The sequence below is a fragment of the Dama dama genome, chromosome 20 (genome assembly GCF_033118175.1).
Source record: "Dama dama isolate Ldn47 chromosome 20, ASM3311817v1, whole genome shotgun sequence".
Taxonomy (NCBI): Eukaryota; Metazoa; Chordata; class Mammalia; order Artiodactyla; family Cervidae; genus Dama; species Dama dama.
This window is the reverse complement of record NC_083700.1, coordinates 98,867,405-98,892,178: the sequence shown is the minus strand read 5'-3', so window position 1 is coordinate 98,892,178 and position 24,774 is coordinate 98,867,405. Positions and strand designations below refer to the sequence as shown.

At 56.6% G+C, this 24,774-nt stretch overlaps 1 protein-coding gene across 3 annotated transcripts in view; it reads right to left on the bottom strand.

Moving 5' to 3' along the window:
* Positions 1-24,573, bottom strand: part of SLC6A9 (solute carrier family 6 member 9) — a 31,812-nt gene extending 7,239 nt beyond the window's left edge. Inside the window, exons 1-5 of one of the 3 annotated variants that reach the window (XM_061122127.1) lie at positions 24,336-24,573; positions 18,750-18,865; positions 6,867-7,023; positions 6,165-6,296; positions 5,524-5,794 (exon numbers count right to left, since the gene is read on the bottom strand). In XM_061122127.1, coding sequence (XP_060978110.1) covers positions 5,524-5,794; positions 6,165-6,296; positions 6,867-7,023; positions 18,750-18,779 — 590 coding nt within the window. In that variant the 5' untranslated portion in view covers positions 18,780-18,865; positions 24,336-24,573. The remainder of the gene's footprint in view (positions 1-5,523; positions 5,795-6,164; positions 6,297-6,866; positions 7,024-18,749; positions 18,866-24,335) is intronic. The other 2 variants (XM_061122126.1, XM_061122128.1) reach the window with 2 other exon arrangements.
* Between the last annotated feature and the right edge of the window lie 201 nt (positions 24,574-24,774).

Sequence of the window (24,774 nt, the reverse complement as noted above, 5' to 3'; positions counted from 1 at the left end):
TTAGAAGAGGTCTCTCAGGGCCTCTCCTTGGCTCAAAGCCTGGTAGCAGCTCCCATCTCTAGCCATGGAAAACCCAGTCCATATGGTGGCTACAAAGCCCTCCATGATCTACTATCTCCTAAGTGCCATCTCTCAAGTCTCCTCTCCTCCTGCTCCTTCCCCCCTTACTCACTGCTCCAGGTACATTGGGTTCCTTATTGTTGCTTAAGTGTGCCAGGCCCACTCCCACCTCAGGGCCTTTACACGTGCTCTTCCCTGTCTGATGTGTTTTCTTCCCCCAGACCTCCACATGTCCACACGGGTGTGAGATCTGTGCAGGCACAGGGCCCCGTGCTTAGAAGGGCCTTGTGCTTGCTTTAATGTCCTGCCTTTGTCATCTTGAAATTCTGAGCACATTTGAACAAGAGGCCCCATCTTTTCATTTTGTGCTGGGCCCCACAAATTATGCAGCTGGGCTTGTCAACATGGCTCCCCCGCTCCTTGCTTCCTTCAAATCTTTACTTGGGTGTCCTCTTTACAAAGGGGCCTATTCTGATACCTGGATTAAAACTGCAACCCCGGCCCCAGCCTAGCATACCTTACCCCATTCCTGGCTGTATTTTCCTCCATAGTATGTCTCCTTCTATCATACTGCACGTTTTACTATTCAGTTTGTTATCTGCCCTCTATGAAGGCAAGGGTTTTTGTCCGTTTTGTTCACTCTTGTATCCCTCCAGTGGTTCGCAAAGTCCCTGGCACAGAGTCATGCCCAATAAGCATTTGCTGAATGGATGAATGAATTAACATCATGGAAAATGGACTGGGAAGTATAAAGGGGAGTATCTGGATGGGGACTGGCTTGGTTGTTGGAGTTGTCCAGGCTAGAACTGATGAGCAAGAGACAAATTATTGAGCCTCAGTCTCATCATCTTTAAAATAGGCATCATAACACGAACCTAGGGTAATCTGTAGATAAACTTAGAAAAATACAGGCTCCTTTCTTTCCCCTCTTTCAGTGAGGACTTCTCAGCATAGCTCATAGGCTGTCCTCTAATCTTAGCTATTTTTACTTTTTTTTTTTCCAATTCAGTTCTCAAACCTCGTGACATGTTTAATACTTGGTGATGGTGGTCACCCTGGTCCCTCATGGGACAGTGTTGCCAGGTCTGGGATTTGTTTATTTGGTCAGCCCATCAGACTGTCAGACTTGCAAGCACCTTGTTAGGCCTCCTCTGCCGCAAATCTTCTCCTAGGCTGCCCTTCATATTGTGACCTGCAGAGGGTGCTGTCCAACACATCCCTCTTCTGCCAAACTCCTGCCTCGGGGTTGGTTCACTCAACAGGCATCAGGGTCAGAAACTTTCCAGGCTCTCAGTCCATGGAGGAACCAAAGACAAAGGGATGAATAAAATCTACCCCCTACTCCCAGGATAGGCTCCTGGACCCTTGTGGCTGTGCATTCCAATCTTTTTCCCTTTGGGACATGCAGAAAAATATAGTTTGGGCCCATGGAGCAAATACACAAGGTCACTCAAAGCTGAAGGCAGCAGGGCTGGAGATTCTGGGCTACCTAAGCCCGACCGGCACACTATTTAGGGCACATGGTGTTGGGAGGCTCTGCCTTCCAGAATAGCCACTGGGTCTTAACTGCTACAGCTGAGAGGTGATCTACTTTAAGCACCAGCATTCAAAGTAAAGAACCCAGTCCTTGCTCAAAAGACTCTCTAAAAACTTTGTCTAGTTACATATGCTAAACTGGTAGTGCTTTGTATTATTTTTTATTGCAAGAGTTCAGCATACAATACAAGGGCTTAAAGAGTTCAGTAGGCTAGACTTCTGAACTCTTAACTTTCTCTTTATGGCACCATATTTAATGTTTTGTTTTGGTTTTGGACCATGTGCTTTTGAGACCAAACAACTAACTGAAAAACTTTTGGAACCCCACATGTTTACAAGTTGGCTTTCACATAACATCTCTGGACTTATTCTGCATTATTTTTTAATTTTCCCAACCAGATGGTAAACGCCTTGAGAACAGGACACTCTCATCTATTTCACTGCATCTCCAGCAGTGGCTATCACTGTACTTACTGAACACCCGTCACTGTTCTTAGTGATTTCTGCTATATCATTATAATAACAAGAATGATGTTGTAACCACTCGCACTTAATGGATGAGCAGTTGAGACTAAAAGAGGTTTAGTGACCTCACAAGGCCAAGCTGGTATGCAGCACAGCCAGGATTTGAGTGAGGTCTGTGTGGCTCTAGAGCTGGCATGAAGATACCGGAAGAGGGGTGCTGGGATCCAAGTCCCATTGGGTGCCAGGTGTCTGCTGGGGGGATGAGGGCATGGACCTGAGCTTAGGGATCAGCTCTCAGAGGACTGTAAGATCATGCTGTAAAGACGTGGTGAGGGCAGGGAAGACTGGAGGCCAAAGGGTGGGCAAAAGGCAGATATGGGCTCAGAAATCTGCTCTGGGAGCTCTTCTCCCTTTAGAGGAGTCAATCTTTCTCTTGATTTGCTTTGTTCACTTGTAAAATGGGAATATTTTATAAAACCAGCACACATTAATAGGGTTGCCGTGGGGCTCAAATGAGATTGTGCAGCTTTCCAAAGGGTCGCTGGAGACTGTGGACCCAGAACGCCTGCAGAGTATCATCGGCCTAATTCACATTAGGCACCAGGCACAGTGGGGCATGTGTATCCTGACACATGTATATCCTGACACATGCGTATCCTGACACATGCATATCTTGACACATGCATATCTGACACATGTATATCCTGACATGCATATCCTGACACATGTATATCCTGACACACGCATATCTGACACATGTATATCCTGACACATGTATATCCTGACATGTATGTCCTGACATGTATATCCTGACACGCGCGTATCCCGACACATGTATGTCCTGACATGCATATCCTGACACATGTATATCCTGACACATGTATATCCTGACACAGCATTGCAGTCTAGTTCCTTAACATCTGGGAATCAGTCTCTGAATCTGAAAATGGGGGTGATATCATATAATATGCCTAACATATAGTTCTCTGGTGGCTCAGGGGTAAAGAACCCCCCTGGCAATGCAGGAGACTTGGGTTTGATCCCTGGGTTTGGAAGATCCCCTGGAGAAGGAAATGGCAACCCACCCTAGTATTCTTGCCTAGAGAATCCCATGGACAGATGAGCCTGGAGAGCTATAGCCCATGATGTTGCAAAAGAGTCAGACACGACTAAACAGCAACAATAAGCACACAGTAGGTGCCGAGAAATGGGGGTGCTTGCTCCCCTCATCTTGCTGAAGCCAGCTTGGGCAGCCCTCTCAAAGGTCACTTCCCTAGGCTCTCCAGGAGGGGGCAGGAGGGAGCCATCCTGAAGGGAAGGCGTCCTGCCTGGGACTGGGGCTACTTAGGGAGGCCTGGCTCCAGCCCTGGCCAAGGACTGGAGTTCAGCGGGCCATCCTGTGGACCTCCTGACCCATGGCTAGTTTTCTTGGAGGGGAATTCCCCTCTAATTGCACTGGATAAAATCTCCTGGGCTCTGCCAGGCAGTAGCCCCACCCTGGAAGACAGCCCCTGGAGTGAGAATTTCTGGAGCATCTCTTGGCTTTGTGCTTCTGGAAGCTTCCAGAAGGTTCTCCCTCGTCTAGATCAAGTTGCCCAGTCCACACCATGCCTCAAATGCAGCAGAATACCTAAAGGGAGGAGTCTCCTACTCCCCGCTCTGTCCCTGCTCTGAGTGCAGTTCTCAGTAACTACTTGGTGCTCAGGAAATGACCCGTCCAATGACTGAATGACCAAATATGCCCAGAGGTAATTTTGCCCAAACCTCACTGGGAGGCAACGGCTCTATGGTCTCCACCATGAGTCTTGAGGACGGTGACCACATCTTAACCGTCTTTGAACATCTATGGCGCAGCTCAGGGCCTCCCCAGGTGGCTCAGTGGTAGAGAATCTGCCTGCCAATGCAGGAGGTGCAGGAAACACTGGCTCAATCCCTGGGTCAGGGAGATCCCCTGGAGTAGGATATGGTAACCCATGCCAGTATTCTTGCCTGGAAAATTCCACGGACAGAGGCACCTGGCAGGCTACAGCCCATGGGGTTGCCAAGAGTCAGACACGACTGAGCACGTATGCGGCGGCAGCTGCCCAGGGATACTGGGCCCTGAGGCTCTGAGTGCTGGCCCTCGGCTTAGAGGACGTGGACCTGCTGGAACTTCCGAGTGTAACCAGGACCTCAGCCGCTCAGCCCTGACTCTCCATCACAGCGTGAAGAAGGCTCGAACCCTCTGACTGGCAGGGGAAGCCCTGTGCCTTTTGAAGCCCTAGCCTCCTCTGTCCCAATACTCTGTCCAACCTGCTCCCACCCCCAGCTCCAGTTTGCCACCTCCTGGCTGTGGCTCATCTGCCTATGTCTCCCAATCCTTCTATAGCTCCTTTTCTCCCTCCTCTGGGAAGTCTTGGCTTTGTTTATGATTTGTTTTTTGACTGTGTCATGCTTGGCATGTGGGATCTTAGTTCCCTGAGGAGGGATTAAACCTGTGCCCCCTGCAGTGGAGGCACTGGAAGCTCGGAGTCTTAGACACTGGACCTCAAGGGAAGTCCATTGGAAGTCTCCTTGATCACCTGCTCTTGCCTTCACCACATCCCCTGCATATACCTGCACTGAGGCCCCTGCCCCTAATAGCATTAACTACCCAGCTCCCTTCTGGACTGTGACCTCCTCGTGGCATGGTCTCAGGGCCATTCATACCCCATGGGCACACAAGGTCCGGCGGAGTGGACGCCATAAATGTTTGTGGAATGAATGAACGAGGCCTGCCCACCGGCCCACAAAGCCCTCTTCCCATGAGCTCCCCAACAGGGCGTGGGGAATTTCCTCCAGGATGTCCTGCTGTGCCCTCACACCCACCCAGCTGGGACAAGATGTTCCAAACACCCCCAGCAACAGCTTCCCTCCAGGCCAGCCCCGGGACTCCGTTCCCTGTCGGCTCAGAGCTGAGGGGTGCCAGGCTGCCCTTCCCAAACGCAGCTTGACGACGACAGCTCTGGGCTCAGGAAACGGCCACAGCTCTTCTTTGCTTCTGCAGGGCTAGGTCTGCGCTTCATTCTTCTAAGCCCTCCAAGAAGGCACATACTCCCTGAAGGCTACCACGTGGCCGGTGAGCTCCCCACGCACCTGTTACCCTCGTCACAACGGGTTTGCCTCAGGCTCTTCTGGAGCTAAGGCCTCTTTTGGTGCTCTTCTGCTAGCCATGAAGCCTCCCCTTCGTTTCCCCGACTCTCCTCGGCTGACCCGCCTGACTGTTGGAGCCTTCCCTCCCTCGATGCCGCTGTGTAAGGACTCTCATGAACTCGCGAAGCCTGTGCGTCAGCCTTGGCGTGGAGAGGCTGCCCACACGCCTGCCACACACCATTCCTGTCACCCTCCCTCGATGGCAGACCACTGCCCAATGGCAAAGAGGGAGGGCTGAAGACAGGCCCCCAGGGTGACCCCTAGAAGCCCAGGTCCCATGGGGGGCCTCACCTCCAGTACTCCTCGCTGGGGCTTGTCCTCTTGAGGGTCTGGTTGAGCGCCTGAGAGACGTTTCCAGGCAGGGCAGGAGGCTGCGAGCCGTTGGTGATGTTGGGGTTATCCAGCACGCTCATGCAGTCGGGCGTGTTCCAAGGGTTATTGCAGTAGGTCCAGGGCAGCACGGGCGTCATGGACGAGAAGAAGTAGTAGAAGGCGATGCAGATGACCACATTGTAGTAGATGCCGATGTACGTGGACACCACCATCATGCCGTAGCCCACACCTGGGGGAGGGGAGGGGCAGGAGCAGCCTAACACACCTAGCTGAAGGACTCGAAGCCAATTTTGAAGGGCCTAAGGGGCAGGCTTTTGTGGAGGGCCACAGAAGGGGCAGGTCAAGGCCTTGGCAGGAGCGAGCTGGGGGCCGGGGATGGGGGGTGGCGAAGGGCTTTTGTGTATGCACGCGGTAGGAGGAGAGGGTGGAGGCCAAGTAAACAATGGATCCCAGCATGTGTCCCTGGCCTTGGCCATTGATGTGGGCCTCCGGTCAACACCCAGGTTCCATAGGGGTTTATGGCAGTGTTTATACAGACGGGTGAGTCAGCACGGCCCCCAGAGGCCCATGTGTGTGTGTTTACCCCACCCGGGCCTCACCTTTGAACATGGGGCTGATCCTCCAGACCCCCAGGCAGCCCTGACTTGCAAACTGGCCAAAGGAGAGTTCCATGAAGAAGAGGGGGATCCCGCAGAAGATGAGCATGATGAAGTAGGGGAACATGAAGGCTCCTGGTGGGCAGGAGAGGGCTGGCTCAGGGCTGGCTTTGGGGGATCCCACCCTCTTCCTGCTCAGAACCCGACAGCAGAACCTTTGCAATTGGCTGGGCTTCCAGAAGGGTGTGCCATGGCCTGGACTGGAGCCTCAGTCTGAGGCACACTGCTCACGGCCTGTTTTTTAACTTGACAGGGGTTCCCAGGAAGTCTGCTCTGAGCTGAACCCAGGTCCCAGAGCCACCAGGTTTAGGTGGGAATTAATGACTTAAACAAGCAATTTCACACTCATTAGCTGATGGGGTTCTTAAATATCCCCGAATCATTTTGGGGGGCTGTTGAAGTGCAGGGGGTATAAAACTGAGATTTGGGAGGTTGGGTTGCTTTCCTCTCTACCTTTTCTCCCCTCGAGCGATCAGGCTGCCAAGGTCACGGGGTAAAGGGTACCTAAGCCAGGTGTGGGGGCAAAGGAGATTAGGGCCAGAGGTCAGCCTGTCTGGATGGGGTCTGTGCCGGAAGGGGGTGGCTGGGCCCTGGTGGCTGGGCTCTATCCACATGGGTGGTCCCTGCCCTGTGCCCACTGGGTACCTCCCCCGTTGCGATAGCAGAGGTATGGGAAGCGCCAGACATTGCCCAGGCCCACGGCATAGCCCACGCTCGTCAGTACAAACTCGATCTGGTTGCCCCAGTTGCCCCGTTTGAGGTTCTGGTCCTTCTTGGTGGCCTCACTGGGCACAGCACCATTCTGTGGGGACAGGAGAAAAGCCACCATCAGCAAGGCATTGGCATGAGGTGCCTGACCCTCCAGGCCTCCCCCAGTGGGGACACTGTGGACCCTCCAGGCCCCTACCCCCACCCTGGGCTTCCCCTCTGCTGGCAGGAGCTGCAGGCAGGCCTGGCAGAGGAGCACAGAGGGAAGAGAGGCTGCCAGAGGGTGCCAAATGGGGCCTCCCTCACCAGCCCCCCAGCACCCTGTGCCGGGGGCACCAGCCCACCTGAGGAGCTGCTGCCGGCATCTGAGAGGTGGGACAATGAGAGGGAGCTTGAGTTGAGAGCCCCCCAGCCCCAGCCCCTCCAAAGCCTCCCCTCTCCCCTCTGGGTGAGGATCTGGGAGCAGCTGAGCCTCATACCAAGCAGCCAAGCTGGGCTGGGCACAAAGGGGCCTGTGTCCAGACAGCCCCCCCACCCGCCACCACCACATCGCCAGGCTGAGCACGCTGACCATGGCAGGCGGCTGTGGGGGAGGGGACATGGGCCCCCTCCCCCAGCTGAAGGCTTTTTCTAGGGGGCACCTGGTGGTCAGGGCTGTAGGGTACAAGAAGGGGCAAGCAACTGAGCTAGGCCAGACCTGAGGAAGGCATTCTGGGACCCAGGATGGGAGTGCCAGGGGAGCCATCTCTAATTATTGCCCACGACGGGGAAGGGGAGCCTTGGGGAAGCTGACCTGGGCTGCGGCGGTGGGGGCTTGGGGGGTGTCTGCTGGCCATGAGTTGGGGAGGAGATCAGAGTTGTAGGCACCATGCCAGACTTGGAGGACAGACTCTGCTAGGGGAACTAGAGGGAGTGACTCTGGAAAAGGGTCTCTGAGCTGAGAGAGCATGGGCTGCAGAAGAGGGGGCTGGTCAGGAAGGGCTGATGAGGGGGTTCACCCCAAAGGAAGGATGCAGGTTTGCCTGGGGAGCTGTGGGGCTGGACTGGGTGGCCCGAAGCCCCACTGAGGCCCCCAACCCCACACTTGGGACTAACCCAGTAAGTCCCGTTATAAGTGTGAGCAGACCCATCCCCCATGCCGTGTCCCTTCCACCCCTCCCACTGAGTCAGCCACCCTGAGCCAGAGCCTGGGGGTCAGAGGAGTCTCAGAGGCAATGAAGGACCCTGAGAGTCGCCACTAGAGAAGCCCAGAGAGCCCCTGAGTGACAGAGACAGTCTCCCAGAAGTGGGCTGTTCTCCTGAGAGAAATGGCCAGGCGTCCCTGGAGGACACCCAGGATCAGAGACATAGCCCCACAACCTCTGAGGGACAGCGCTGTAGTGACACTGACCCTCCGTTTGAAAGAGACAGATGGAAGGCATGCAGGCAAATAGACAAATGGGCCTGGGGCTTTGCCATGCTGCTGGACTCTGACACTGACCCATAGGCGCAGAGTCAGGGGATGGTCTCACCGGGCCTGCGCCTTCCAGGAGAGCCTATTTGGGAAGGCAGGCCCAGAGGCCCCAGCACCCTGATGGTGGCCCTCCTAGCCACGCAGCTTCGCTCTCAGTGGGCGCATCGGGGGGGCCGCTTCGGGCTTGCACAGCATGTGGGCACTACTGTGCAGACACCCTTGTACTGCACAAAGGTGTCACCTCCCACCCAGCACTGCCCAGAGAAGACCCTGAGCCTCACATGGTCCTGGGAGGTTTGGGGCCCAGTACCAGGAACCCTTCACAGAGCACCCAGAGCCGACCAGCAGAGCCTGTGTGCATTCATTTGCAGCCTCGGAGGTTTACAAGCACCTTCTATGGGCCAGGCCCTACCTCAGGCTCAGGGAATTCAGAAGGGAAGAAAACACACCCCGACCCACTCAGAGCTAGAAGTCCAGGGGGAAGTAAGCCATTAATGAGATAAACACATAATTTTTACATGCACTTCAACGTGACCACAAAGGGGAATTTCTCAAGTCACGAGAGCGTGAAAGGATAACTAGGGTGGGGGTGGGAGCAGTGTGAGGTCACAGAAGGCTGCCCTGACGAAGAGGCTTGAAGGCCACCTTGGCCCTGGGAGAGGGCAGCTCCCAGTCCTGGTGTGACAGGTCCCTACAGAATCCTGGCTAAGCCTGTCACCACCTCCTAGGGCGTTTCTTGAGGACAGGCCTAGCAATAGCGTGGGGTCTGGGGGTCATTTTTTCAGAGGGCGTGAGGCCTGCCTGGGGTAGTTTATCCATTCCCAAACAAAGCCCAGCCAAATAGGCCTCCTATATGTTGATCCTACAATAACAGTTTTATTCTGTCCGAGGCTTGTTTACTTAGGGGCACAATGGAGGATTGTGGCAGCTGCGAGCACATGGGTGGGGTCACGAAGCAGCAGTTACGGCCGGCCATAAGAGAGGCAGCTGAGGGTCCAGGGTGGCCTCACGGGTGGAGCCAGGGCAAGGCCTCTTGCAGAGACCGAGGTCCTAAGGTTTGAGGTTCAAGGCCTGACCAAGTGTGGCGGGACTGGACTTGGGCCTCTGAAGTCTCTGCTCCTCCCCTGGCATGCAGGGGCCGGGGGTGGGGGGGTGGCCAGCAGCGAGTCACAGGCCAACTGAGCCCTCAGGAGTCACTGGTCGAGTTCACGAGCGGCACCCTACTGAGCCTTGCGCTCAAACATTCAGTCCTGCTGGCTGTGCCCCTTGGAGGCCCGAGCCTGGGGCACTGGGGCCAGGAACTGGAGCTGGGGATGGGAAGTAACAGACAACACGAGGGGTCTGCTCTGCAGAAAGAGGTGCACTGACGCCCTGCGCGTGGTGGGAGGGGCTCCCAGAAGCAGCAGCACTAGCGGCTGCTCCCTGGCCCTGTATCCCAGCCCTTCAGTGCCCCATTCAGGAGCTGTGGGGAGAATGCTGCTGTGGGGGCCTGCTATACAGCTAGGCCTGTGGCTTTTCATTCTAGTGCAAGCTACGTGCAGGCAGTCTGGCTGGTGAGGGCGTGGTGCTCAGCAAAGGACAGAGGAAGCCCACCTTCCTCCAAGGACACTGGAGGGCAGGGTCCCTCTGTGGGGGCTCCTGGGGGCTCTAGTTCCCTTCCAGCCCTCCTCTGGGGACACCCCTCCACTTCCTTCCTAGACAGCAATGCCCAAGGCCAGTGAGACTTTTCCAATGCTGCACAACTGTTTTTCTCCTTGCATAATTTTCCTTATTCTAAGCCCTCCGTTCTTTTTTACCTGCTGGGTAGAAGGCCAGCCACTGATAGTAACGGCCCCTGCAGAGGTTGTTGGCTCTGAGGTGCCCACAAAAGAATCTCTTTGTGCTCATGGGTTTGACCCAGACTGGTGGCCCGTCTGCCTAACCCAGCTCAGCCCCGCCGACTGGCCGGGCTCCAGGCTCCTGCTGCCCATCACCCATCTCCCACTGTGTGCTGCCCCTCGCTGCCCTCCCAACCTCCCTCCCTCGCTCACACCTGGGTGGTGAGTCAAACCAGACTGGCCTGGTGCCCTTCTGGGTTGGTCCCTCCTCCTCGGGTTCCCTGGATAGCCCCCACCCTCACCTCTGACTAGCCCTCATGGGCCTCATGGGTGATCTCCAGGGTGGGGATTGCCCTGTGCCCAAGCTTCCCCAGGCCCGGCAGGATGCAGGCTACGGGGCGTGCCTTCCACAGCTGTGTGGGTGGGCTGGCCGATCATCCTCCGTGACGTCCACCATGCAGAGACATACACACATAAGACCCTCAGCGCCCCTGTCCTGAGAAGCAGTCACTTGTGTCCGTGCCTGCACAAGGATTTGTGACCTGTCTTGGGTTCACAACCTCCCACCCCATCCCTGCCCAGGGGGGTGAGCCACACTGAACAGTTGCTTATGTAAGTCCTCTCCCTAGCCCTCTGCCCTCTGTTTATTCACTATTCTGGGTGAGCTCCTGGAATTCAGGCAGTTCAGCTCCAAGGGCAGAAACCAGAGTTCCCCCCACACCTTGGGCTTGGCAGGGCGGGGATCCCGCACTGGGGGTTAGCATCCTAGCATTCTAGAATGTGCACCTCCAGGAGTCCGAACCTCTTCCACTCTCAGCATTGAGAGACCTTAGCTATAAAATCAGGGGACAGACAGACAACCTCAATAGATCTCCTTAGATTCTGTAGCTCTGCCTCGCCTGGAATTTGCTATTTCTGACTCTCTCCTGTATTTTCCATTAGTTCCCACTGGCTTTCTGAACAACTTAAAAAAAAAAAGTTGTTATTTGCTTTCTTTCTGATTATGAGCTTATCATTAAAAAAAAAAATTGGAAACTACAGCAAAGTGTAAAGAGGACACAATGCTGCAGAGCCCGCTCCCAGAGGCCGCCCTCCCACCCCGCACCGCAGAGGCGCCCCTCCCTTCTTCGTGTCCAGACTCAGAGGCAGCCCAGGTTTCTACTCTGGGCGATGGCTGCGCTCAGGCTGCCAACTCCCGCCCTCCGAGAGCAGTGTCCACTGGATATTTCTGTGAATCGAGAGCTCTCTCTTCTGTTCTCGGTGGACACAGGACTCCTGGAGCAGGCTGGGCGGGGCAGTCCCCGCTGGGAGCCGGTAGGCTTCTTGTCCAGGACTCTGCAGCCCCAGGGTTTGCTCAAGGGATGAAGTCCTATCCAAGACAAACTTTGCAGAGGAGAACGGGCAAGACCCTACATCCCAGACTGACCTTGAGCCAAATCCAGATCCCCGGCAGCCTTCTCTGAGCTCCAGTGGGGGAATTCAGGCAGAACAGCCATGACAGTAAGCCGTGGCTGCCTCGGGAGACCCTGTGACCTCACACCCCTTGGTTCTCGGTTCCCCGACTTGTCTTCCTGAGGCAGCACCTGCCCTGCAATGACAGAGCCTTCCATCCTTCAACTAGCTTCGCTGATCCAGACGCGGGAACGAGTCAAGCGCCGGGCTGGAGGAGTGGGACCATGGGAAAATCTTCCCTAGACTCAAGCAGTATGCATGGGCTATGAGGGTCTCCTGCCTCAAGGAAAACCTCACGGCACCTCTCAGGAGATCAGGCCCTCATATGGGAGGTGAGAGAGGCAAGGGCGCACCCCATGCTGTTTCATCCCAGAGCCCTGACTGGCAGAGGGCTCTGCCAATATTGACCCGCCAATATTGTGGACGGCTGACAGGAGATGCAGCCCAGGCGCGCTGGGCTCCACTCCAGACCCTGGGAGTAGTGACGGGACCATTGGGTGGGCGCTGTCTCTGCCCGGGAGCTCAGCAGTCCTGCCCCGCACTGTGGCAGCCGTGAACAGCCTCTGCCCCAGTCGGCTGGCAGCAGGCTGGCATTTTGGAAGTGGCTTTGGTTGCTGACCCTGGCAGTCCTGAGGGTGGGGGGCAGCCCTGCATAAGGCTACTCCCAAACCCAACCCAGGTCTCCCCAGAGGACATTCCTTCTCTTGCCTTCTGGAGGTCAAGTCAGGATGCGCTGCAGAGAAAGAAGGTGGCTGTCCCAGTCCCCTCTCCCTCTCTGCCATCAGCCACGCTTTGCCTGCCATCCCCACCCATCCCCGGCTTCCAGGGATGAGGGCACAGCGGTGGTGCCCACCCCACCCGGGCCCTCGTCCTGGACACTGGCGACCATTCCGTGGGGTCTGTCGCCTCCCAGCTGAGACACTGGCCCGCCCCCTTCCCCATCCTCCCCACGCAGCCCCTGTACCAAGTCCCCCTGCCCCTCACCCACTCTCCCCATAGGAGTAACTGCCGTGGCACTGACAATGGGGCTGTATTGATTAGTACAATTCCTGGGCACCTCCGGCCCGTCTCCCCGGGAGCTAGGACAATGCAGCTTTGATACGTAGAGCAGATCCTTGGGCTGGGGGGGGCCCTCACACCCCCATTCTCCTCCCCCGCGCCCCCGCCACACAGCCAACTCTTCCTGCTCCTTTGCACAGTTGCAACTTTCTGGGTCACTTTTGCTGGTGTCTGTCTCTCTGGCTGGCTGCGCCTGCCCCTCTCTGGCACAGACCACTCAGCCCCTCTCCCCACCCCCCAAGTCCTGCCTCCCAGTCTGCCTGGCACCAGAGAGGGGGCTCGACCTCCCGGAAGGTGACTGACCTGTTCTGGGGAGGAGGGGGCCACAGGTCCCTGAGCAGCCGCCATCCTGGGGTGAGCACTTGGAGCGGAGTGCGCGTGTCTCCTCCGCTCATTCACACCTCCGCCAGCTCCGGGCGACACTGACGCATCCCCTGCCTCTTCCACTGCCGGCTGGGCAGCATCAATTACTTTCACCTCATCTCCTCCCGAAGCTCTGCCTACCCCCTCCCCTGGCCCTCCCCCTCCGGCCAGTCCCCATGCAGCTCAGTACGGATGCTCCGCAGCGAGAGTGAGGCGTGGGGCTTGTTGTGTTTCTCCCTTGTTCCCAGCAAGTTATTGGAACAAAAAACACATAGACACACTCACAACCACAGGGCAAGGCAGAGCGGGCACAGAAGAGAGAGAGAGGGCGGCTCATTCGCATTCTAGAGTGGGGTCTGGGGCCCAGATGCTGCTGAGCACACAGGCCTGGCCCTGGGTGGGCCTCTGGTAATGAGGCTGGGTACCGCGGGGAAGCAGAGATGGTGAAGAGGCAGGGAGAAGGGGACAGAACCCCAGGCCAGTCCCAAAGCATTCAGACTTGGCAGAGTGCTGAGGGCCGAGGGGTGATGGGCCCTGAGCAATCCCCCCGGACTTGGGGACCCCTGGCCAGCCAAGATGGTAAATGTGTCCTCACAGAAGAATGGGACTGACTGTGCAAAAGAGTGGTGGCCTGGTGAACCTCGCTGTCACCTGTCTGAAGAAAGACGGCATTAGCCGAGAGGGCAGCTGCAGCTGCAGAACACGGACCCTTGAGGATTAGCGCTGCGTCACCTAGAACCTGAGGAGCTCCTTCTGGGAAAGTGGGCTGAGTGATCTGGGTAGAATGTCACTCAGCCCCTCCAATCCCTCTTCTCTGAGGCCACACACACTGGTCAGTCTCCAGTGGGTGCTGAGACACCACAAACCAGTGACCAGGAAGGTGGGCACGAGTGTTCTGATGCTGGGAAGACACAGCTTCTGGTTTTCTGAAACTGATGGGTGGGCAAAGGGTCTGGTACAGAGTAGAAGCTTAGGAACCTAAGACCAGGCATGAATTCTGATGTAAAGGACAGCCTCCCTGTGAGTTTGGTAAGTGTGCTGACCCCATAGGAACATGGCAGGATGACACGATTTTAAAACTTTTTGTTATTATTATTTTAAAAATATTTATTGGGCTGCGTTGGGTCTAAGCTGCAGCACATGGGCTCTCTAGCTGTGGCATGTGGGGGCAGTAGTTGTGGTGTGACAGCTTAGCTGCTCCGCGGCGTGTGGGATCTAAGTTCTCTGACCAGCTGCATCGAACCCGTGTTCACTGCACGGCAAGATGGACTTCTAGCCCCTGGACAACCAGGGGAGTCCCCACATCATTATTGTTAAAGGGCAAAGTCTAGTCAGACAGGCCTGGGTTCCAGCCCCAGCTCTGGTGGATCTCCCTCTATGTATCTCCTTAGGCAAATTACTTTACTTATCTGGTCTTAGTTTCTTTATCTCTAAAATGGGGATCATATCTACTCATCTTTGAAGCTAGTGAGCATTACTAATAATAGCCATAGATAATATACATATTAAGTGCTTACTGTGAGCCAGACGCTGTCCTAAACACTTCATATGAATATATATTAACTCATTTAATCCTCCCAACAGCCCCTCGAGGTGGGTATGCTACTATGTCCATTTTGGGAGAGAAGATGGGGACTGATCTTGGCTCAAGCAAGTCTCCCAAAAGAATGGCCTCAGTCCTGAGCGGCTTCCAGGCCAGCCTCACGCAGCCGGGTCCCCAGACATGCTCTGCCGACTTCCGCTGACTTCCTGCGAGTCCAGACTGAGGGCCAAGCCCCTGGCTGGGCCACTGGCTCCAGGAAGGCCCAGTCACCCATGATGCCCAAATGCTCACTTCCACCCAGGGTGGGCTCTGGGCTTTGGCTGCCCTGGCCTGGGCCGGGTGCCCAGAACAGGCAGCCCTGGCTGGACAGCTTTCTCTGGCTCTGGCCATGGGGACAGCAGGCGGCAGCAGCCCAGCTGGGTCCTGGCCGTAATGAGGCCTCATTAGTGGGATCCAGCTGCTCTAGCCCCACTCAGGGAGGCTGGCTCCCCCAAGCCCGCCTCTGACTTTTCTTAATAAGAGTGGGCATTCCTCCAGAGGGTCAAGGAGTCGAGGGGCTTTGTTTGCGACCTGTGACTCCGGGGTGGTGGGGCTGCCGGGAAGCTGTGTGAGGGGAGGCGAGGCCACAGAGCTGAGTCGGTGGGCTCCGGAGAGGCCAGGGTGAGGAGGGAGGCCAAGCGGAATGGAGGGCAGGCCCTAGGTCCAGAGAGGAAGCCTGAGGAGGTTGGGCCTTTTCCTCTGGATCTACATATTGTCCATTTCACTGGGGAGGCTGTAGTTGTGAATCTAGGATCATCCAGTCATTGTGCAGGCTGGCCTGGCTAGGAGAGCACCTCCTCTGTGCTAGTCCTTGTCATATAAGGAGAGTGCCCACTGTGTGTTGGTGCCTGAGATAGGAGAAGACCTACTGTGTCAAACCACACTAGGAAGGCACCCAGTGTGTGCCAAGTCCAGTGCTGGGACAGACCCACTGTGTGCCAGCCCCATGCCAGGGAGCCCTGGTGGTTTGTTGGGTCCTGCACTAGATGAGTGCCCCATGTATGCCAAATTCTGGGCCAGGGGAGGACCCAGGACATGGTCAGCCCTGAGCAGGGTGAGCACGCACTGCGCGCCTGGCACTGTGCCAGGTGAGCGCCCAATGTGTGCCACGTCCCACTGGGTGAGCACTTGTCACGTGCCGGGACTCATGCTAAGAGCATGCCTGGTAAGTGACAAGCCTTCTACCAAGGGAGGGCCCGGTGTATGCCAAAGCCTGTGCTTGCTGAGTTCCCAGGATGTGTCAAGCCCACACTGGTTGAGCACTTGCCACATGCCAGGACCCGGGCTGGGTGAGCATCCACTGTGTACCAGGCTCTGAGATGGCTGCTGCAGACAAGAAGTATCTAAACAGTTGTCAAAGCAAAACAGAACAGGTCAGGGCGGGGCAGCCCCAGGCGGCCTCTGGTGCTTTCAAAGCCTTCTAGGACGATTTAGATGTTCCAGTACCCGGAGCCGTAGCCTGGGTGACTCTGCTCTTATTCATCAGGAGACTTCCCAGTAGCAGAGACACCCAATGCAGCAGAGATGTGGGGAGAGACCAGTGAGGCTCACCAAGGCCTCTCTGCCCAAGATGCTATACAAGTGGGGAGCAGGCACAGGGGAGGGGACTGAGTTGGACTTGGTGTGAGACTGTGGGATTAAAGCTGAGCCAGTGGGGCTCTCCTGTCCTGGGCTCCTCTCTACCAGCTCCCTGTCCTCTGAGCCCCAGGCAACCCAGCCCTACATGTATATAAATAGAGGCACTAGGTCTCCATGAAAGGAACCACCCCCACCCCCACCCCTGGTGCCCCCAAGCATCCCAGCTGCTCCCAGGCTTGGAGGCACCCCAGCCAGCTGGGTTCCTGCATGGCCCTGTCCTAGGAGCTGCTGAGGCGTGAGGGAGGCAGCTGAGCTGGCCTGGCAGAGACCATCTGGGCTGGGAGTGGGGGGGAGACACACGTGCAGCAGGCATGTGGGCCCGGGCACGTGCTGGGAAGTGGCTTGCCCTCCATGGGGCACCTGCCGCATGGAGAGCCCAGCAGAGGCTCCAAGGATGACATAGGGTAGACACTGAGGAGACCCAGTGGGCCCATGTCTTCACACCCAAGCCTGGGGCAAAGGGGGATGGAAGTGAGGACCTCGTGGCCGGGGCCAGCTGCCTACTCCTGCATACCAGGACACAAATGGCAACAGAAGTCAGAGACCTGGGAGGGCCCAAGTGCCCCTGGTTTACATACATGGTCCTCAGCTCCCTCTGCTCTGCCCCACTGTGGCCTCTAGAGAAGGAGCATCCTTCATGATCTGCCCTTAGGGGACCATGGGCAGCGAATGAAGTCCGGGTACAGCTGGCCAGGTTAGCTAAGAGGGACGGCGCTCCTCAGAGACAAGCGCTACATGGAGGCAGCACTGGCTCCAACTGAGTGCTGAAAATAGTGTAGCCCAGGGTCATAAGCAGAACTGAGAAAGAAGCAGGAAGAGAATCTCAAGCAACCACTGGGGGTGCCCAGGGGACCCGCTATGGAGCCTCAGATACAGCAGCAGCGGGCAGATGTCAAAGGTCAAAGGGCACGAAGGAAACTACGCTCTGGCTATCTTTAGGCACATCCTGGTGCTGGGAACGGGCGTCCCCAGGCAGCATTCCCTTCTACAGACGGGCTGGCCGGCAGAGCCTGGGGTCTGGGAAGCTCAGCCCCGGCAGGGGTTCTGGGACCTTGGGAGTCAGGCTCTCTGTGCTGTCCACGTGGGTCCCCCATCACCCCTGCCTGCCTGCCCCAGTCCTTTCAGGGTCATTCCAGAGAAAGCAGAGCAGCCAGTGAGTACTCAGAGGGTTTCTTAAGTTTCACGGGACTCAGAATCTCCATGGAGGGAGGGGCAGAGCCGCACTCCACTTTCTGCTAGAGGCCCATTCCAACACTTCTGGCAAGAAGAAAGCCAGTCTTGATCCTATCATGGCATCTACTCCCCGATAGCAAGTATGAGGGTCTTGAGACCTCCGTCTCTGCCCACATCTGAGCACTCAAGAGTTCAGGCTGGCTCAGGAACACTTTGAGAAGCCTAGTTCATTCAGACTTGTTCCAATTAGGAATGGGCCAGACCAGAGCGAGCCTGAGGGGCTGGATGCTGGAAGTCCAGGACCAGGCAGGAGAGAGGGTCCTGAGCCTGGAGCACAACTGTGTGGCTCCCTCCCCAACAGCATTTCTCTAGACCTGGGATTTAAGAGTCCCAGAAATCCCTGGTGAGAAATAGGGCTTGTTTGAGGAGGGCTCAGCAAGAGACCCTAGATCAATCAGTCTTTCTCCAAATGAGAACAGCAAGAGGAGAATCCATGTGGGGACGGGAGGAGCCAAGGGCAGGGCCAGGCTCAGCCACTGGCTTCCTCCCAGGAAGCTGCCCAGTCTCACTGGTTCTTGAGGCAATATCCCCAGAGAAGGAATACAACGACTGTCCTTGGGGTATTTTCCTGGCTTCTGATTCCAAAGCTGGCCTGCTCCGCCCATCCATGAGCCATCCATCCATGAGCCGGCCCTATTCTTGCCCGTTGCTTCGTACCACCTCTCCTGTGCTCTGAGGCAACGGGCAGTGAAGAGCCATGACTTGGGGAAAGGGGAGAGGGATGTTTCCTGAAAGACCTCACAAGAGGATTCAACATGAAATGTTCTATGCTATTTTTTGAGTGGAAGATGAGAAACATCAGTCTCTGAGTACCCCTTGATCAGTACCTACTGAATGCTCCCCACAGCAGGCAGAGCACTGGATGAGGGTGCCGGGGTGTCAGCCATAGGACAGTCCGCCTGGCAGGACTGACTGCAGCCTGCTCTCCAGGGTATCTTGTGATGAGGGTGGGGAGTGTCCTTCCTGCCTCCCTGCATGACTTTCAGGCTCTGTAGCAGAATCTGCCTGCTGTGGGCTCCGAACCACGGCAGTATCTAACCTGCTGGGTGAGGGGCTGCCTGCCTGGGCCTGAGACAGCCCTACCACTCAGGAGTCCTGGCAGTGCCAGACTCGGGGCCCCATGCAGCCTCCTAGGCCCTCCTGCAGCTGATAGCAGGCCCCAGAAGGGACAGACGGTGCTCATGACTCCCACCACCTCCCTGCAGTCTGGTCCCTGTACTCACCAGCATCCCTTTGGCACCTTTTCCTACCATGGTGGTGGTGGGTTAGGGGTTCTGGAGTCCCAGATCACACTCACAGGCTTTGTTTCTAGCACCTTTCAGAGTATAGGCCTCCAGAGCTGTGGAGAGAGCAGACAATGAGGTGAGGATGTGGCCTGGGGAAGGCAGGGCAGGACGTGTGTGGCTCTCCAGGACAGGCAGTGCAGGCCCCAGAACACTGCCGCTCTTCCCTCCCGTCCTGTCCCTTTCTGGATGACCCTCAATCCAGTTCCTACCTCACTCTTCTCCCAACCCTTCCCCTGGATCTCTTGGTCTCCAGGCTTCCTGTCCCAATGGGCAAAGGTCTATTTTTGACTCTCCAGATGCCCAATTCTATAAAAGATAAAAAATGAACACAGAACTGGGACAGGGTCCAATTCCTTCATCATCTGTGTGAATGGCCTCAACCTTTCCCCTGAAGGGGAGACAGCTTGGATCAGCACATGCTCCCCCACCTTGCCCCGGCCAAGCGGCCAGGATGGGCCTTCCCTATCCTGGTGCTGCTCAGCCTGGGCTCCAGGCATCTGGGCTTGTTGTTACATCACTAACTTGGACCAGAAGCTCTGGGCACAGCAAACACAGCAGGTGTAGGCATGCCTCCGTGCCCTTGCTCAGGCGGGCCCCTGCCCAACACCTTGCCTCCTGCTCCCCAGGTGAAATTCTACAAACCCTTTGGGACCCTGCTTCAGTGTCACTTCTCCTCTGTAGCTTTTCCTGACATGGCCCCCACTCCAGAAGGAACAAATTGCTTCCTCTTTGGTGTTTTGTGCTATCGTGTCCTTATAAACTCACTCTAGACATATTTGCTTATGTCCGTCAACTGTGCGTTGGCCAGTTCCCTGAGGGGTTGGATGTGTTTTATTGACCCCTCTGTGCCCAGCTCAGCTTGCAGGAAGTGTTGGTGGAATTGGGTTGAAGCGAAATGGCTAACACTGAGGCCTTGGAATCAGGAGCCAGGTCAGCTCAAGAGATCTTTCAAAGTCAAGCAGGGCTGGCGGTGGGGGGTGGGGAGCAGACAGACTCGCCAGGAGGCACGGCCATGCAGCTGCTGGTGTCTGAAGGTTTGATGTTGGATGGATGCAGATGCAAGACGAGGTAGTTTTTGACATGCCCCAGGAATGGAATCACATCACAGGAATGGAATCAACCTTCGAGAGCCTCAAGGAATGCTCTCATGGGAGGAAACCCATGGTCAGATGGACAAGGATGTTCACCTTTCATAGGACCTGGTCACATGAAGGACTGAGGTCTTCTCTGGGTACTCTCAAGGAGTGGACTCTACTGCAAAGGCTATTCTGTGTTACTTGGCCCCACCCACAGCCACGTCAAGAGTTCACCCGCAGAGCCAGGAAGTCATTGGAAAGCTAGAAAAGAGGAGGAAGCAGCTTTTCTTTGCCTATGCAAATCCACCCCAGGTTACCTTTGGCCTTTCCCCTGGTCACCAGGTGTCCTGCATAACCTCCTCAGGGCCAGGCAAGGGTGTGACTTGTGACCATTTGCCTTAGGTTAGTCACCCAGGCCAGGTTTCCTGCCTCTCTAGAGAAGTCCCTGCTCCTGGCTTTGGTCTTCTGGGGGCAGCCAGGAGAAGAGGGAATGTGATCATACCCTTGTCCTCTTTCACCACATCCCTCCCTCCAAGCTATAAACTCTAGACTTGTTTTCAAAGCTGTCACACTTCAGCTAATAAATAATAACGACAGTGATGATAGTAATGAAGGTTGGACATCATGCCTTCTGGTCAGATGAGGAAACTGAGGACACTCTGTCCTGGACCTTGGGCTACAGGGTGATATCCCTGAGGAATGCAAATACGGCCCTTGTGTTCAAGGTGCTTCTCTTTCTCGGTGGAAAAAAGACTGCTTGGCAGCGGCTCCCAGGACAATGAGTTGGGTGCAAAGCTTTGCTACTTCTCCTGCCTCTGCTATTTCTGTTAAATGGCCCCATCCATCCATTCAAAAAGTACCACCTGAAAGTCTATGATAGGTCAGGCCCTCTGATAGGGGTTGGGCATCCACATGACCCAGGCACCAGGCCTGCCCCTCACCCATCTATGGGCAACGATTGACAAGCTCTCTATCTGTGCCATGAGGGTCAGAGTCAGGTTAGCTTGTGATGAAGTGCTTGGACTCTGGGACCTGGGAGGAGGAACTGACTCTGCCAACTCACTAGGTATGTGACTTCAAGCAAGTTACTTAACCTCTCTGACCCTTGGTTTTCTCAATCTGGAAGATGGGGCTAATTATACTTCCTTTGTACCTTCTGAAGTTTTTGCTTAATTTTCGACTCTACAGGCCCTCCACTTTCTCCTCCCTTCCAATCCATTAATCTTCCCAAAGTCCTAAAACCCTGATTCCCTCCAACAGTCTTCCACAGCCAACAGGATATGGCCTAAATTGTTCAGCAGGCAGTTAGGGCTGGCCACAGTTCAATTAATTTATTTCACAAATATTTATTTCAGGCTTGCTCTGGGCCAGACCTGTGCTGGGCACCATGAACTCTTGTCTCTGGCCTCCTGCAGCTTACAGGCTGGGTGGAAACGAGTGAAACCGGTGACTCAAATACGTATAATTAGAGCCTATGATAAAGGGTGCGAAAGTGAAAGATCCTCTTTACCAGAGTCTACACCAGTGAGGCCTGGCCTTGTCTGAGAGTTAGAGGACTTTCCTGAGGAAGTGATGTTTAAGAGTCAGAGGGGGATGATTAGGCAACAGTGAGCAACAGAAGAGGAAGGGAGATTCAAGCAAATGAAATAATACAGAAAAAGACCAGGAGCCTGGGGCTCAGAGAGTGAGGGAGAAAGTGGCCAGAGATGAAGGTGGATGCAAAAGGAAGGTCAGGGTCTATGGGGCCTTGTTTTGATCTTTATCCTGAGGGCAATGACAGCCACTGAAGTCTTTAAATCAGAATTGTAACTGTGAGGAGGAGCAATTGGTGGTGTGTGCATTTTGAAAACGCCAACCTAGATTAGAATAGAGAAAGGACTGGAGGGAAGGGAGAGGGGAAGAAAGGAAATTGATTAGGAATAGGCCAGGCCAGGAATGAGGGGGCTTGGCTCAGGAAGGTGATGACGGGGTGGGGAGAGGTACACGGATTTGAGAAAAATATAGAAGGTAACATTGGTAGGACTTGGTGATGCATTGGACTTGGGGGTGAGGGATAAGGAGGGGTCTCTGGTTTCTATTGGCATAATAGGAAGAAGCCAGTGCCCATTCCAGGGACAGAAATGCAGGGCATGCTGCAGGTTTGGAGTGGGGAGAGGATGAGCTAGGTTGGGTGAGCTGGGTTCAAACTGCCTGTGAGCCACCCAAGGGAGGACAGGGAGAGGAGAGTCACAGGAGCTGGTCCATCTTCACTGTCCCACTGCTCAGTCTTCCTGTCCTCCAAACAGGACCGTCAGGCCAATCAATTTTAAGGGTCCATGCGGGCCAAGCCTTGAAGTCATTGCTGGGGATGGAAAGGTGACAGGTTCTTTCCCTGCCTTCAAGAACCTCACAGTTTAGGAGAAAGAAGAGGAAGCGCAATTTCCCATTCACTGTGATGGAGGGAGGGGAGGGGCTGTGGGAGTGGGGAAGGGCCCTTAGTTCTGCCTAGAGCCAAAATCAGCTATCTACAGCCACTTACGGCCACCTGCGGGCCATGTGGGACTATCCAGCATCCCCAGAGGGTTCTGGCCTTCATGTCTTTCCTTAGGCAATTCCCCCTTCCTTGAGCACCCTTGTCCCCATTTCCATCTGTATATACCCCACCCATCTTCAAAACCTGTTCCAAAGCCATTACCACCAAGAAGCCTTCTTTTCTCTTCCATTTGCAGTCTTTCCACTGTGCCCCCCGGTGACCCCCAATGCAAGCAGTGTACATCTGATCAACACGTTCCTCACACGCAGCCGTTGTAGCATGATTACTTGTGTCCAAATCTGCCTTCCCCACCAGCTGGAGAAATCCCAGGGCAGAGGTGTGATCCTTCTGCATCCTCAGAGCTGGGCACTGAGCCGAAGTCGCAGCGTAGGCCGAGTTAAGGGGGCGTTTTCTCTGCGGTGCTTGGAAACACCTGGGCATGCTCAGTGTAGCCCATTAGTCCCTTCCTAGAACCAGTCCCCTCTCACCCACTATCCTCCAATCTTCTGACACTCCCTCACTTTGGGGTTATTTAGCCTCTCAGGCCCTTCTCTCCTTCTCCACTCTTAGGCCCCCCAGCCTTTATCTTCTAGCGGCTGCAGCATCAGGCTTGTTTCAGCAAAGAAACAGACCTAGGCGTTCTGAGAGAGCTGTCAGAGACGAGGACGCGGCTCCTTTAAGAGTGGCCAGCGAGGGGGCGTGGCCTGCGGAGAACTGGCCCGAAAGGGGGCGCGGCTCCTTTAAGAAGCGGCCGGTCCGCTGAGAAGAGGGCCCTGAGCGGCAGGAAAAGGCGAGGTCGCTTTCGAAGCTGTAGCACTGCCTGGACAGCCCGGATTCCTCGAAGCCGGCGCGCTCGGCTTAATCCGGGTGCGAGGTGTCGGGAGGGGGCGTTACATCAGCCGCCACGTGTGGGCCTCTCGGCTGGTGTGGGGGCGGTGACCCCGCCCCCCGGCCCCTGCGGTGGAAAAGTACCGGGGCGCCCAGGTCCCCGCCCCCTTGCCCCGCCCCCGGGCCGGCTCGGGCCCCTCCCGGCCCTCCGGGAAAGCCCCCCTCCCGCCCGGCCCCAGCCTCGCGGTCTGCTCCTGCCGGCCGTTGTCTGCGGGGTGCGGGGCACCGGCTGAGGGGGGCGCCCCGGGCGGCTAGGCCCCTACCCTCACCTGCGGCCGCACGGGCCCGCTTTACGCGCACCCGGAATGAAGCTTGGGGTGGGGAGGGCGCGGATTCTTCCCGGGAGAGCAACCGCCCGGGAACACCGCGGCCGTAGCCCCTTCCCAGAGCCGGGAGCCGCAGACAAGGGTCCGAGGGCCCGAGGCTCCCTGGCACGGTTTCCCAGGACCTTTGGGCGCGCGGGAACCCGCACCCGACCGGCGAGTGGGCGAGCAGATAGGGAGGCCGGCCGGCTGGAGGGGTCAGATAGGCAGCCAGGCCGGCCGGCGGCCGGCGAGAAGATGGAGAGCAGGAGCCCGCATGCGGGGCGCAGACCCGGCCCGCCGGTTCCCGGCATCCGCAGGCCCCAGCGCGCAGACCCACTGGCGCCTTGTACAGACGCTCTGGTTCCGGAGCTGCCGGCACTTTCACGCGCCCGCCGCCTGGGACTAAACCGGCATCGGCACGCAGCTCCCCTTCCTCCAGGAGCAGGCACCCCCACCCCCAACCCTGCCGCCGCCGCCGCCCCGTGCCGCCGTTCCGCCCGCTGCAGCTCCTTGGTGACAGCGGTGACACCCAGACGCACGCACCTACCCGACCTTTCCGGCGAGACAGACATCCCCACGCGTGCACCCACTCTCATCCACAGATGCCCGCATGCATGCGCGATCACACACACTCGCTCGCTCGCTCTCCCTGGGGCTCAGCCCCGTGGAGCCACTAGACGCCCAGACAGACGGCAGGACAGAAAGAGGCCGGGCCGCAGCGCCCCCTCCCACGGCCGCTTACCATGCTGCAGCCCCCGGCCCAGGCGAGCTGGGTCCGCGCCGCGGTGCGCCCAGGTGGCTCTCTTAAAGGGAAAGTTGCATCAGCCTCTTGAGGCTCTGTGCCGCCGCGAGTCTGCCCGCCCCGCCGAGCTGCTCGCCGCTCCTCCTGAGTTTGTTGTGTTTTGGTTTCGGGGAGGCGGGGGCCAAGAGTTTGGTGAAAGTTTGGAGAGTGAAGAAGGCTGGGGAGACCTAGCCAAGTCCCTCCCCTTTCGGAGCAGCTCCCCTGGCCGCCCTGCCCATCCACGCCACCCCACCCCCCCACCCCAATCTCATCCCCACCCCCACCCGGCCGACTTCTCAGGCTCCTCCTCCCAGGGAATAAAATTACAAGTTGCTCCAAGCTTTCCGACGATTGAACCCCAGGAACCCCTGGGAGTGGGCTCTGCAACGGAGCCCCCTGC